This window comes from Festucalex cinctus, chromosome 10, assembly GCF_051991245.1.
Source record: "Festucalex cinctus isolate MCC-2025b chromosome 10, RoL_Fcin_1.0, whole genome shotgun sequence".
Taxonomy (NCBI): domain Eukaryota; kingdom Metazoa; phylum Chordata; class Actinopteri; order Syngnathiformes; family Syngnathidae; genus Festucalex; species Festucalex cinctus.
In genome coordinates, this window is record NC_135420.1 from 21,628,501 (window position 1) to 21,643,679 (window position 15,179).

Genomic DNA, 15,179 nt, shown 5'->3' on the forward strand with positions numbered 1-15,179 from the left:
CAAAGTAAAGCTGAAAGGAAGGATGATTAAGGATCTAGTGTTTTTTTTAGGTGATGCATGAAGAGATGTAAGGATAAATGAATGCATAAAAGTGAAGGAATCAAAGGTTTGGTCTGTAAGGAATGTAAGGAGGGAACACAAGGTCATGAGACAATACAATATGGCCAGAATTAATGAATAAACAGTAAAAATAAATACCTAAATGAATGTCATTTAAAGAATTATACAATTATTAAAGAAAAATACAATTATATATATTATAGCATTTAAATTGTGAGTAAACGTGGTATTTTCGACAGTTAGTTAAACTGTCAAAACAAGCAACAAAACTCGAACGAGTGTTGCTGGATGCCAACGATCACATGACGGCAGTGTTTACACTCGGAGGACAATCAACCTTTTGGGTCGTTAGAGCCCGCCTACTTTCCTCAAAATCATTGGTCGGCGACATAAAACTCGGTTTGTGACTGGTTGGCGTCTTGTGTCAGTCACACCAGCTGCTCCGTTGATCCCACAGGGCAGCTGGGCTGGTATGGACATGAGTCATATGCTGGAAAGTATGTTAAAGTTTACTAATTCCGCTAAGAACAATAGTAGAGAGAATGTTTGAAATGTTAAAATATTGTTTTTTAAATTTATGTACAGGTGATAGGAGTTGTCAAGCTTGTTGAATGTTTACCGTCTTAAAGGTAAATTACAAGTTGTTAGTCAAGTCGACTCCTCGCTTGTGGGAGCTTTAAATGTTTTCTCTTCGCGTTTTAGTATCAACATTTATCAGATGATGTTATTAATGTCACTTGGTTTTTGCTCGAGGGGTCAAATATGTTGTCAGAGTTGAACAAAGCCGCCGGAGATTAACCTAGTTAGCTTTTAGCTAACGTTATAAATCGTAACCTTGCTCTTAAAGTATCCATGTTTAATTAAATGAACTAGTAGTCGAACATGAATAACGTTTGGTTTACATTGCTGTATTGTATCACTTGATTCGACTTTATAATTCCTCCTCATACTATGCTTGATTTCCCCCTCCAAACTTAGCTTCCAATAACCTTAATAAATCATAATTTGATACCTTTCTGTTAATTACCTTAAAAGTGAAGCATCATAAAACTTCTATTTAAATTGCAGGATGTTCCGTGAAATTTTATTAATTTATTTGCCAACAGTTATTCTCTTAATTTCCTAGCATTTCTCTTGGCTGCACTGCTTCCAGTATGTGAATATTAGATAGTATTATTTGTTTGTTTGTTTGTTTATTTGTTTGTTTGTTTTGTCCAATCAGATCTCAGCCTCCATGTACTGCCATGTCAATCTAATCTGCCCATGGCTTTCAGAATCAGTCATGCTAGGTAGCCCACGTAACTGCAACTATATTACCAATACCAATTAGATTCTACATTCATCCTCACAAGGCCATAGCACTGGCCCTCGATGACATTGGCATTTTTCTGTCCTCTGACTGGTTGGTCACGGCAATGCTTGTTTCGACTAGTACAACACGTCTGTAGCAATCTACATACATGCATACATTTAATAATTTGAGTATCTGGTGAGTATGATGATGTATGATATTTCAATATTCAATGTTTTTGTCATATTATTAAATAAATATTAGATTCTGAACTGCTTCAGATGATATATGTGGCACAGTTGCCTGCTGTTATACAGTACTTTTGTATAGTATTGATGGTGTCGTGATAGTGATGTTATTAAGAGGTGGATTAAGTCAGCTAAATCCGCACTGAAGGCCCAGTTACCAAATGCACAGCCAGCCACTGGAATACAGTTTGTCCAGTTCTAGTGTTTATTATGAAATTCTGTATCACTTGTGGCATCATTTATGCAGTCAATCCACAAATAAAATTGATCTTGGGTTAGAATGAAAAGAGTGATGTCATTTTTAAACATGACTCCATGAATAGCATGCATATTAGGTTTAAAAAAAAAAGGAAAAAAGTATACATATATATATGATATGAAAGTATCTATCTTTTTTTTTTTTTTTTTTTTTTTTTTACTGTGTTGTTGATTGTAATATTCTGATTCAGCAGACTGGACGTGACTCCAGTGAGGGAGGAGAGGTGGGGCCATGGCTGCCAGGGCTACGGTTGGGGAGAGCCAGCTCCAGAGGATTATCCGAGATCTACATGGTACGCCATCAGCTTTGTGTGTGTGTGTGTGTGTGGGGGGGGGGGGGGGGGGGGGGGGGGGATGCGGGTGCGTGCGTGTGTGTGAATAGATCAGCATTGGTCAGTTGTGTCCTGACATTTGTCAACGGAGAAGCAACCGGAGAGTCACAAGGTCTTACGATCACACTATGACTGTCCTCGGCACGCCTGGATCCATTCTAATCTCACCTCATCCGGTTTAAAAAAAACAAAACAAACAAACTTGGCGGTGGATGTGACTTAGTGTCCGTTTAGAAAAGTGGCGAAGTCTGTGTCAGCATGCAGCCAGACAAAGATCGTGTGCTGAGGGCAGCGCATGTGTCCTTCCAATTTTTGCGGTGGATTCGAGGCAAGTAGATTGTGCACATGAAGTGGACGTGCTATAATACATCAGAAATATTTACAGAAAGGTTTGTAACTAACTTAAAATGTGGCAAGTTATTGTCCCAGTGGAACTTGTTGCTATTCTAGAAGAACCGGTCACCAGTAAGCATTAATTGCTGTGCCTGTGCCACAAAGTGCTATAATAATACAGAGTGTTACGTATTCAGTGACGTTCTTGACATTTTAAAATTTTGGAGCAGGGATGAGGATTTTCACACTCAATTCACTTTTTTAGACCCACATTTACGGTCAAAACATTTAACCTCTAAAACTGTGTTTAACAATTAAAAGGTATTGTACATTAAGTTCAAATGAAAATTATACCTAATTAATAGTTTAGAAATAAACAAGAATAAATGCAGATTGTACTTAAAAGTTAATCACTTGTACAACTGAACTCTACTCAGGCAGTGATTCTTTTCTGTACAACTGGGGCGAGCCTTTGTACCATTTATTCTCCACTGTACATAAATATTTAGTTTGTTCACTAATGAATTTAAAAAAAACATTTCTTTATAATTGCAGAGGCTGTTGGGGAGCTTTCTAAAGAGTACAAGGAAACCGGGGAGCCCATCACAGATGACAGCACCAGCCTGCACAAATTCTCCTACAAACTGGAGTACCTGCTACAGGTGTGTGTCTCAGTTATTATCGTCATATACTGTGCTGAATAAAGTCATTCCAATTAACTTGTGACAACTATGTCACTATTTGTCTTTCAGTTTGACCAGAAGGAGAAGACAACATTTCTTGGTACAAAGAAAGATTACTGGGATTACTTCACTGATTGCTTGGCTAAAATTAAAGGTGCCAACGATGGCATTCGCTTTGTCAAATCCATATCAGAGGTATGAACACTTTCACGCTATATTATCACCCCCCGATTGCACTGTAATCAATTTTAACAGTTTGAAAGTGATGAAAACTGTCAAATCAAAGGCAGCAGCTGCTCATAAAGGATGCTGGCGAAGATGCACAACGGCCACTGGCTGTACATTGACATTTATACGGCAGGAATCACAAGACCAAATCAAATTAGTCCGTTTACGTCTGTGCAAAATGGTTTGCATGCTTATTGCGTTTAGTCATGTGGCTTAATGTGATTTAAATTGGAGTTGCGCGAGAGCATGATAAATTGTCATTTGTATCACAGCTAATCGTTGAATGTCACTGCAGAGTAACTGAACCACGTCTAAGACAATGTCTGTCTAGATTTTCAGTCATTAATGTCATGCTAATCTGCAAAAGTTCAAATCGAAGCAACTGTAACGCCAACTTCTTGTTTGTTGAAGGCATTTCACCTTTAACCTTTCCTCCCTCCGATAGCTCAAAACATCAGTCGGGAAGGGCCGGGCATTCATTCGTTACTCACTTGTGCACCAGAGACTGGCTGACACTCTGCAGCAGTGCCTCATGAACCAGAGAGTCACCAGGTACAACTTCTGATGAGATGTTTGTACAGTAATTAAGACAGCCTGGTTATAGTAGAATATCCTTTATTTGTCTACATTTTTTTTTTTTTTTTTTTACAACAGCAAAAAGGATAACAGCCACAAACAGGAAACTAAGATACATTTCTGTCAAGGAAAAAAAAAAAATAGAACCATTTTAGGAGCTTTAAAAAGGGCCTTTATTTTATTTTATTTATTCATATGTTGGTCATCTTTGTCCTCATTTTTTAATGCCAATGTCCCCACAGTGACTGGTACTATGCAAGAAGCCCCTTCTTGAAGCCTCACCTCAGTGTCGATATCATCAATCACTTGTACGAACTCAACGAGATTCACTTCGATGTCGCTTCCAGAGGCTATGACCTAGATGCCGCCTGGCCTACTTTTGCACGGTAAGAGTGTAACTGAGGACAAATCAAAAAACACCCATCAGGTTGGGAAATTGATGTTTAGTTGAGGTCGTTAAGATTTACTGAAATTACAAATGCACCTTTCAACAGGAGGACACTTGGAGGTGCGAGCTCACCTGGACACTCGTGGAAACCACCCAGTCGCAGTTCCAGTATTAACAGTCTGGCCAGCAGTTACTCCCAGGTAACGGATCAAAGGTCAAGCAAACTATGTTCTAGTGTGCTGGTTGGACTCCAATTTCTCAGGATTAGGAAAAAAATCCATAAAAAATAAGCAAATAATTCATCATTACTAATTTTACATTTTAAAATTTTCCTTGCAAACATCTAGCAAGCGTCAGAGTTCCTCTCCAGCCCCGACTATGGTCAGGGTCTACTGAACGACCTAAACGACTCCCTGCCCCCCTGCAGCGAAGACGTCAGCACCGTCGAAGACCTTCGTCTGGAGCTGGACCGCTCCGATCTGAGGCAGCAGGAGCTCCTGGATAAAGTGAAACAGCTTAGCACGGAGGCCGAGGAGCTCAGAGGGGTTGTGGTGGAGCTCCAGAGGCAGCTGGATATATCGCTGACCACGCAAGAGGAACAACAGGGTTTGCAGGGAGAGCTGCAAGGGAGAGAGGAGAGCCTTTCCAGAGAGGTGGAAAAGCTCAAGACGGTAGAAAAAAACATGGAGGTCGAACAGCAACTCCTCCAGGAAAAGTTGGCTGCCACAGAGGGGAAGAACATCGAGCTACTGGCCAAGTTGGACGGAGTTCTGAGTGAGAAGGGCCAGCAGGCGGCCAGCTTCTTTGATTCAGCGCAAAAGATACACGAGTTATTGGACAGCTTGAAGGAGGCAGAAAAAATCAAAATGGAGGCAGTTGCTGAGGCTGAGGAGAAGAGGAGGCACACGGAAAGGATAGAGGAGGAGCTGAGGGTGAAGGAGGCTGCGGCAAAAGATGCTGAAACAAAGCTCAAAGTGCTGCTTACATCTGAGACTGAGGAGAAAGGCAAACTGCAGACCAGAGTAGAGGAACAGTGCCACGCCATTGAAAAGCTGCAGGGCGCCTTGACGCTGAGAGAGAAGGAGAGCAGTAACTTACAGAGGCAGATGCAGGACCTCCAAACTTCTCTGGAGGAGAAGGACAAAGAGGCAGAGGAGATGAAAAGGAGGGCAGAAGAGGACCGAGGGGAGCTGCACAAAAGCTTGGGTAGCCAGAGGGAGACGTTAGAAGGAGAAATTGTGTCTCTGAAAGAACAATGTGAGATCAAAGAAGCAGAGCTGACCTCCACCTGCGAAAACCTACAACGTCTTGAAGACCGCAACCAAAGCCTGAGCGCCGAGAGGGACAAACTGACCTCAAAGCTCGACAATCTTGAGAGTTGCGTTCAAGAACAGGAAACAAAGCTTGAAGACTACAAGACACAGTGTGCCAATCTAATGGAATTAAATGAGAATCTGCTGAACGCGGCGAAGAGAAACGAGGAGCTAAAGAAGGGCATGGCGGAGAACCGGAAAGTTCTTGAAGGCGAATTAGCATCACTTCGGGCCTCTGAGAAACAACTGAGGAGACAGCTGGACGATGCCAAGATGACTGTGGGTGAAAAAGAAAAAGGGTTGCGTGAGGATAATCTCAAACTGGAGGAGAGCTTGCAGCGTGCCAGCATCGCCGCCAACCTCTCGGATGTTACGTCTAAGCAGCTCGAGAAGGAGAACCAGAGCCTGCGAGAGGAGCAGGACACTGTGAAAGAATCTCTCTTTCGCATGCAGGCCGACTTGAAGAGCGTTCACGGGCAGATCGGCGAGCTGGAGAAGAGCTTAGGAGACTCGCGCAAGAGTGAAGTCAACCTTCAAGAGCAACTGCGGGCCATGGAGGCGCAGCTGGAGAGTAAAGAGAAGCAGCTTGTTGAGGTCCAGTCCAGAGTGACTACTCTGGAGGCCACAGAGAAGGATCTGAAGTTAGCAAAGACAAAGGCAGAAGCAGCTTGTGCAAAACAGATCGAAATGATTGCAACGTTTACGTGTGAGAAGCAGGCGATGGAGAAGTGCCAGCTGGAGAGAAGCGCTGTCCAGGCTAAAGAGAACCATGAAGTGGCTGTCAAGCTGACCGTGATGGAGGGCCAGTTGGACGTGAGCATGAAAGAAGTGTCCAGGCTCCAGGCGGACATCTTAGACCTCAAGGTGAACTTACAGAGATCAGAGGAGCAGAAGCTCAAATCCCAAGCGCAGCTGGAAGTGACCGAGGCCCAAAGAGATGAGCTCCGGACTCTGACCGAGCAACTGAAAGTCCAGACTGAAGCCCTGAACCAGAAGCATGTAGCGGAGCTCCTTGAGTGCAAAAAGAAAGAAGCGACATTAACCGAGCAGCGCGACAGAGAGATGGCCGCCCACGCCGAGCTTTCCATCTCCGCTGCCGCACTCCGAGAGGAGATGTCCGCCCTCAAAGCCGACAACAACCGTCTGGCCCTGGAGAACACCGAAACACGAGAAGGCTTGCACAGGGCCAACACGGAGATGGCCGAGCTGGGAATGACCATCTGCAAGTTGAGCGCGGAGAAAGAGGAGGCCAGGAAGCACTGGGCTGATGACGCCGCCGCTCTTGAAGAACTGAGGCACGAGGTGGAGCGCTTGGAGGAGTGCACGGGGCAGTTGCAGCTTGAGAATGACAGACTAGAAGGAGAGCTGAGCCACAAAGAGAAACTCCCGGAAGCTATCACAGAACTTCAAGAACAGCTAGAATCGAGCAAGAACCAGCTGCACAACCTCCGAGTCTCCAGCCAAGAGGAGATGAAGTCCCTGAGGTTCCAGATGAGCTCAGAGAACATGAACCATCAAGTACAGATGAAGGTGACTTGGTCCAAAACCATTGAAGTCTTGTTTGTTTGTTTTTTTTCAATTTTTTTATTTTTATTTTACTTTTTTTAATATAAGTCCAACTTTGATGTACTTGATTTGATTTATTATTTGTTTTTCTTTCCTTTTTTTAGAAGCCAGTCCGATTTTTTTAAAATAAATTGGGCATTTTTTTTAAAAAATACATTGGACTTTTCTTTTCTTTTTTTAAATAAATAAATAAATACAAGTTGGACAAATTTTTTCCGCCATGTTTATCCACTCATCTCATTTCTTAGAATGTGGAGAAACAGCTACTTGAGATCAAAAGCCAGCTTCAGGAGGAGAAGAAGAAGGTGTCACATTTGCAGGACAGAGTGTCTGAACTTGAGGTTTGTGTTCTGCAGGCATCACACGACACATTTAGTAGTAGTATGGCATCTTCATACTCTGGAGAGTTCATATGTAGATGTGTGAATATACACTTGAAGTCAAAGGAAGCCTCTGCAGACCCAATTACTGCTGCGGAGTGCAAGACTCCACTCAGAGTAGAAAAACAGACGTTGCCTTCATCATTAATGCCCCGGGAGATAAATGCACTGAGTTGCACTCCTTGTTTAACATTCAGTTGTAATCTATCTTCTCACATACCAGTAATAAGATGTGTACCTTATTTTGATGGCAGCAAGCATAGTAATTATACTGAGGACTTTAGCTGCCCAAATGTAATTAATAAATACCTAAAATTGGCTTGTAATCACCAATAAGATCAGGAAATTTAAAATTACAAATGTTTTTAATAGTTTTCACGCCCACTGTCTTGTTATTTCAAGGCAAATTCAACAAATAAAGATTGAGTCTGAACAACATGATCCTCTTTAATTGTCCTTCTGCTAATATTCTTAACAGGCTGAGAATGATCAGTACCTGCAGCTGAGCGGTGAGAAGGATGCTCATATCACCAAGACTGAAGCGACCGTTCGTGAGAGCGACGATGCCATTCAACAGCTGAGAGACGCCCTGACCAGGTTCCAGCACACCAACGCTTGCGGAATTCCCTGCGTAATGGGGGTGTACTGATTCAAAAGTCTTTCTCCTACCTCAGTGCTGAAAGCTCACACTTGGCAGCGCAAAACGAATGCGAGGAGTTGAAGAGGAAACTGGACGCCATCCAAGAAGCCAAAGAAAATCAGAATCTAAAGTTGACAGCTGAGATTGATGACCTCAACAGGACCAAGGTCAACCTGGAGGAGCGCCTCATAGAGCTTATAAGGTAGAGTCCAGAGCAGTGATTCTCAACGTTTGGTACTCGGGTTCACTCAAGTGGTACTTGAAAACTACAATTCAGTTGTACTGAACTTTCTAGTACAATTTTCCTATCATTATGGTGGTACTTTGAGCACTCAGAATTCATTTTAGATGTTACTTGGCGTAAAATTTGGGGAATGACTGGCCTAGAGTTACTGGTATGTTAATATTAGTCAAGAGCAGCAAGTGGATTTTGTTCTCCTCACAAGATAGGCGTAAAGGCACCAATTGAAAGGTGGCAAGGTTTGTTTGAATGTGAGCAAACGTATGCAGCTACTTTGATGAAGACGAGAGCAGGAGGCAAGAGGTACAGGTAGAGGCAAGAAAAGAGAATAGAAGCTTTCGCTCATTATACTAGTATCAGCAGCCATTGTTGCCTCGGCGCCCGCAAGGCTTTTTCATACGGCAAAGTTGAACACAAATGAATGTCTGATTCTGTTTTAATCACTTCCCCTTGGATCAGCCCACGCGATCTCACTGTAGTATCATGTATTACTTCACACCTACATTGGTTTGTGAAATTAATCTGCTTCTCCTATGTACGATTACATTTACCTCAGGTACACTTGCACTTTAAATTCATTGCAGTTATATTCATGTTCACAACAATATTAGAAAGAGTTCTCATTGTGATGTGCTGTAGTGATTCCTCTCATACCTCTCACAGCGTGAATCTAAAGCCAGCATTATTATCTTCGTAAAGGTAAAGGTTTTGATAGAACTATTGTATTAAATCTGTAAGCAACTGAAGCTGAAACAGGAATATTTTATGATACATCAATCATATAAAAAAATAATTGCAAATGTTGCATGTCGGTCTTTTGACAACTTCCCCCTTTTAAGACAGCACATTGCAGCCAATCACAAAAGTTTATTCACTGTGTTTTCACTCCCATGCCCCACGGCATTTTCGTGCACCTTAGGTGACAAACGTGCAGATGATTTCCAGTAAATTTCTAAAGAAATTTTATAATATATCCATTATCCAAAGTTGGCCAATTTCCATAGGAGTTAATAAAAATTATCACTGTATTTGATGGTATATATATATATTTTTTTGCACTATAATGGGCCTCATTCACTAACTATGCTCAGACTACTTTGTAAAGCAAATGATTTTTTTTTTCTATACGTTTTGTGTACATCATTCTCGATTAAATTCAGATTTAATTAAAAAATGATTGACTTCATTATTACATGTCAGGCTCTGGCTTCAGCAGGTTTTCCGATTATATACCCTGGAAAACAAACTGAACATACTATTTAGTGCAGGTGTCACTTTTAATGTATCTTAAAATGTCCTTTTTGGTAGAATTTTTTTTTTTTTTTTTTTGCCAAATTAACATCGAGACTATTTCTGCTTAATTCAATATTGATGTTTATCTTTTCCCCCAATTTTCTTGTTAGACACTGATCTGCAATTTTGTATTTGTTTACTCCTATAATTTTTTTTTGGTACACCTACACAAATACCATACGTAACTAAAGCTTTATCAAAAATTCTCACTTCCCTCATATCATAATGCTCTGTTTTAATTGGCAAACAATATACTGTATTTCACTGTTATGGTTGATGTCCGTTAAATGCGTCTCCGTTTCCCTCAGGGACAAAGATGCTCTGTGGCAGAAGTCGGATGCGCTGGAGTTTGAGCAGAAACTGCGAGCGGAGGAGCGCTGGTGGTTGGCGGATAAAGATGCCACTCACTGCCTCTGCTGTCAGGGCCAATTCACCTGGTGGCTGCGCAGGCATCACTGCAGGTATTCCACATCCAAAAAGACGCATTTGAAGACACACCAGTAACATTTATTTTTTATTTTTTTGTAGACTCTGTGGTCGCATCTTCTGCTACTACTGCAGCAACAACTACGCGATGATCAAGCACAGCGGTAAGAAGGAGCGCTGCTGCAAGGACTGTTACAGCCAACACAGTGCAGTGGTGGAACGCTTCACTGCTGCCGAGCTGAGCCCATCTGACGAGCAGCCTTCCCCACCCGGAACCGGGGCTCATCCTACCCCTGAGCCTGCCCCTTATAAACCCACTCCCAGTGTCACAGGTACGAGGCGAACTGGGAAGATCATTATCATCCCAGGGACTGAAGATGACATTACAGTTGCTCAGGTCTCAGGTAACAACCAATCACAGCCCTGCTTCCGGAAACAGGTGAGTTGTGATTGGTCGTTGCCTGAGCCCTGAGCAACTGTGATGTCATCTTCACTAGACAGCAAGTGGCAAAATGGCCGCCCCCTGAGATGGACAAAAACAGCTGGATTTTGCTGCATAACTCATATTCCACATATGTAATATTAATCAGAATGTCATGTTTACACTAGTGAGGTCACATATAACATATTGTAAAGAAATGTTTAAGGTTGACTTCCTCTTTAAAGATAACTCATACGTTCTAGGCATATGTCATACCTAACACAGAGATACTACAATACATACAGTATTTTCTATACGTTTTTTTGCTCGCAGTTTGTGCGTGTGTTTACATTGTGTTTAAAAAATGTGTTTTGCTCTGTTTAAATGTGTTTAAACCCAGTTGGAGGGGTGAAACTATCCCCCCCCATTCTCAACACAATGAAATTGGCAACTATAGTGTGTTGGTCTGGAGTCTGTCCCATATCCACTGTGATTAATTGGGGTTCACTGTACTTTGTCTACATAGTTATTCCATATTTTTTCAACCTAATCACACCATCAAGTTCTCTCCCAGTTTCAGACCCGAGCAACAAGCCTGATGACGGCACTTTTGATATCATCACAGAAGAGGAGGTCAATGGAGTGTATGACAGTGACACCAATTCACAGACCACAGGAGGCTCCTTTGAGGGAGAACAGGAGCGAAGGCCACCTGGATCCGTGGACATGTAAGTATATTATAGCCGTGTTTTCAAACTCAATTTGGTTTGCTTGGTGTGGTTCAGGGCTTGTAACCTTTAGCCCAGCAGGCTAGCAGTTTTGTCTTTATGGTAATCTTCTCCACCCACAAAGCTGGGAAGTAGAATATCTGGAAGTACACAAGTTCCCTGTTGCTTTAGGTACAACATCAATTGTTTCCTGCTGTGAACATCCCACTGTGACTTTTATAGAACAAAATACGAACAGCCTTCCTCCGCAGGCTGGAAAACAGAAATCTTCAGCTTCTGGCAAGGATGCCAAGAATAAGTCTTTGGCTTAACATATAAAATTCATGGTGAAAGTGAAGCATCTGGCTCTTATGCAAATACTTTGTCATCTTCATCTTGGTTTCACATGTGCCTTCGAGAACAGTCAGGCCTAAAGCTAGAAATAATATAGCTGTTACGGGTAAATATGGGAGAGTCACACTCCGTCGTCATTTTAGAGCGTCGTAATGGGTCAAAATAATCTCTTCGAGGAGCTTTCAACTGCATATCACTATTTATCAGTGGGTCCTGATGGTTACACATAATGACAACTTTGCCATCTCCATGACGACGGAGCATATATCATTGGCTGCTAAGATTTGTCTGAGAGCCCCAGAAAAAAAGGCTCCAGTCGATGTGCGACGCTGGGTTAAGATTGCCGCGGACTTGTGGGTAGCATCCGAGTGCATTAGTCATTATGCTGAAGGGTTTTGCCAAGTCATCTTTAGAGATAGCTGCCCCTCCTTATGGTTCCATCATGCGGATGGCATTGTGACATTATTTTTCTTTGTGTATGATGAATTTTTGCAGAGGTGTTGGAGAATTAACCCCTGACGAGCCGGAGGAGAACGTTGCCACTGTGCAGGATTCGGAAATCAACCTTCTCAAGTCAGGAGAACTCACGTGAGTGTTGACATCAACCCGTGCGTGACTTTTGACTTTCCTATTAAAATGGCCGACATCCTGCAGGATGGCCGTCCCGCTCAGTATCGAGGATATTTCCCAGTTTGGCGACGGCTCGCGGGAACTCTTCATCAAATCCAGCTGTTACAGCATGGTGACAGTTGCTGTGGCTGAGGCGGGGCCAACCATCAGCTGGATGTTCTCCTCTGAACCAAAAAGCATCTCCTTCAGTGTGGTTTACCAAGAATCTGCTGAAGCTCACTTGGAACAATCAAAGGTAGATGCACCTAGGTTAACTTCAGCTACACGGGCTCTATATATTTATCTATCCATTTTTTTCGACAAAGTTGTGAAAGGATTAATGAATAGTTTCCCACCGGCTGTGCTTTCATTCACATACAAAGAGGATATAGCCCAAGCCACAAATCGGGATTAATTGATGCCCCCTAAAAGATGTACATTATTGCTTTTATTAATAGTTTGAACCATAAACATACTGCAAATTATGTTCCCAAAACTGTAATATAAATTCAAACCCACCATGAAGCTGAGAATAGGTTCCACAGAAAAAAATAGCATGCTTCCTTGACACCAATTACTACTTTCCTATGAGGCAGTGCTTTGACGCCATCTTGTGGCATCTTAGAGCATTACGCAAAGAGCAAGAAAATGTGTGAATCAGTGAGTTTTTAGGAAAGGTTCCACAAGAAAAAAATTGTGAATCGCAATTTAACAAAATTGTTATTTTTTAATTCTATTTTAAGATGGGTTTTCAACAGCTTATAAATAACATTAGAAATTCTGTGCTAGATCTTTCCAACCACAATAATAAGCATGTTATAAAATGAAAACGAATGCGTTCTCCTTTGACAGTTATGATTCAGCTCTTTTGTGCAGGTGTAGCTAATGTTCTGGAAGAGGAGTGTACTTTCACGCTCGACAGAATGTGATTCCGTGGAGATTCTGGAACCACTGAAGTACAGGATGGAGACATTAATAATCCATCATCACCTACATTATTGAATTGTCTCTTGACAATCCATTTTCTAAAGCATTTGTCTTATATAGGGACACAGTTGAACTGGTTGTCGCGGCACATATAGACAAACGGACAATCGCACTCAGAACGCCTATCGACAATTTAGAGTCTTCAGTGAATGCATATTTTTGGAATATGGGAGGAAGGCGGAACAGCATAGCTGAGATTCGGACCTCTCGACTATAAGGCAGACCAGCTCTCCCACAGTGCTGCCTCATAAAAATCTGTCCAAATCACTTAAAAATCTACACACGGCGTCCTAAAATGTGAACTGAACACCACACACAGTAGGCTTTCGCTGGCGTTCCTACAGGCAGTAATCAGACTGCTTTGATCCTGCTGATTGGCATCTGGGGGCAAAGATTTTTTATTTCATTTTATTTATTTATTTATTTTTAACCATAAACCAACATTTTTCGGTTCTTTTGTTTTCAAGGTCCTCATTCCACTGACACGCTGCAATTCCCACAAAGAGACCATTCAGGGACAGCTGAAAGTGCGCCGGCCGGGAACCTACGCGCTCATCTTCGACAACTCTTTCTCACGGTAGGCTTCTTTATCTGCAAAGTGATTTCTCCTTTGGAGTGGGCGAACGCTTGTGAATGAGCTTTTTTGTTTAAACAAACCCTCACCATGATGATGTCCTACTACTGTTTATCCAGCTGTGACGCATCAGTTAATGGGATTGCGTCCGTTTGAATGGAAACGTTCTCCCCCGCAGGTTTATCTCCAAGAAAGTCTTCTATCATCTGACCATGGAAAAGCCTATCATCTATGATGGAAGCGACTTCCCCTGAAGCTTTCGCGTCACTTCGACGTCACATAAGTATCGCCATAGCAACTAAAGGGAGATTAAAAAAAAAAAATCAGCCTGAGTGACATTTGTTTTTGTTTCAACCTGCAAAGAAAAACAAACTGTTTCAGAAAATTTGCAGATATATATATATATTTTTTATTTTTATTTTTTTTGACAGCGTTGACTTTCTTTATGAACAAAATAATCACCAAGTAACATTTTTATCGTTGAACAGTGTTTAAATGTGCACTTTGTTTGATTTAATTTGAGTCATTAGATTGGAGGAAGAAGTAACTAGCAAAAGGAAATCTGGCAACTATTTACTATATCTCTAAAACAAGAAGTCTATGAAGCCAATATGTGTGGTTTTTTAATATATTTTAATTTTTCTTTTACGAAGCAACATTGTTTTAAAATGAACAGTCACACCGACTGTTCATTTTGGACAGTCTTCCAATTCAAACACCCATAATAGGTAGAAAACATTGAAAGTTTTTTTTTTTTTTTTTTTGTCTGAACACTATTTGCACTGTGCACATTTCTCAGGAGTTTGGCATAAAAATGACCCTTAGTTGTCATTTTGTGTTTTTTTTACACAACAAAGTAAAACATTAAATGAGCACCACCATCTTATTGTAAAAAGATGAGATATTGCAGCCTCTTTAGCTTCCAAGTGCCTATTGATTCTAATAGCTTGTATTAGGTTCACTTTGGGCTACATTGTGTGTATGTTTAGGTTGGGTTTTATTATACAAGTCTTTTTAATATGTTTTAAGAACTTTTATTGTCTTGTATTTGTATTTTTATGTCTATTTTGTATTCAGAGAAAAAAAATATAGTTTACAAATATACATTGGAATGCTGTTCTTGATAAAGAAAGGGCTTCTGATGTCTTTTTGATTGACGCAAATTTGTATGCACAGCTATTTTTCTCTACAGAGCTGCACATGTTAAAAATATAAAATGTTTTAATGATATGATCCACGCGTTGACTTTTTATGTTGTACTGGATGGTCCT

General features: G+C 41.4%; 1 protein-coding gene across 6 annotated transcripts; it reads left to right on the plus strand.

The window, feature by feature from the left end:
* Positions 1-496: 496 nt before the first annotated feature.
* On the plus strand, positions 497-15,141 carry fyco1a (FYVE and coiled-coil domain autophagy adaptor 1a). Of its 6 annotated transcripts, none has more exons than XM_077533186.1 (19): positions 514-557; positions 646-689; positions 2,052-2,150; positions 3,078-3,184; positions 3,275-3,400; positions 3,879-3,985; positions 4,252-4,395; positions 4,504-4,597; positions 4,745-7,240; positions 7,525-7,617; positions 8,135-8,253; positions 8,331-8,498; positions 10,139-10,291; positions 10,359-10,588; positions 11,252-11,405; positions 12,234-12,326; positions 12,393-12,603; positions 13,802-13,911; positions 14,087-15,141. In XM_077533186.1, the coding sequence occupies exons 3-19, from the start codon at positions 2,090-2,092 to the stop codon at positions 14,160-14,162; spliced, it is 4,542 nt and encodes a 1,513-aa protein (XP_077389312.1). In that variant the 5' UTR covers positions 514-557; positions 646-689; positions 2,052-2,089; the 3' UTR covers positions 14,163-15,141. The 6 variants fall into 6 exon arrangements, with proteins under 6 accessions (XP_077389311.1, XP_077389310.1, XP_077389312.1 ...); XM_077533188.1 differs by lacking the exon at positions 514-557 and adding an exon at positions 1,187-1,212 and having other exon boundaries at positions 635-689; XM_077533185.1 differs by lacking the exon at positions 646-689 and having other exon boundaries at positions 497-557; positions 2,049-2,150.
* Positions 15,142-15,179: the final 38 nt, after the last annotated feature.

Bases quoted from the DNA above. Each gene is read 5' to 3' on its own strand.
- fyco1a (XM_077533185.1), top strand. From the start codon at position 2,090: ATGGCTGCCAGGGCTACGGTTGGGGAGAGCCAGCTCCAGAGGATTATC. The intron at 2,151-3,077 runs GTACGCCATCAG...TTATAATTGCAG, and splicing joins GATTATCCGAGATCTACATG to AGGCTGTTGGGGAGCTTTCT. The intron at 3,185-3,274 runs GTGTGTGTCTCA...TTTGTCTTTCAG, and splicing joins AACTGGAGTACCTGCTACAG to TTTGACCAGAAGGAGAAGAC.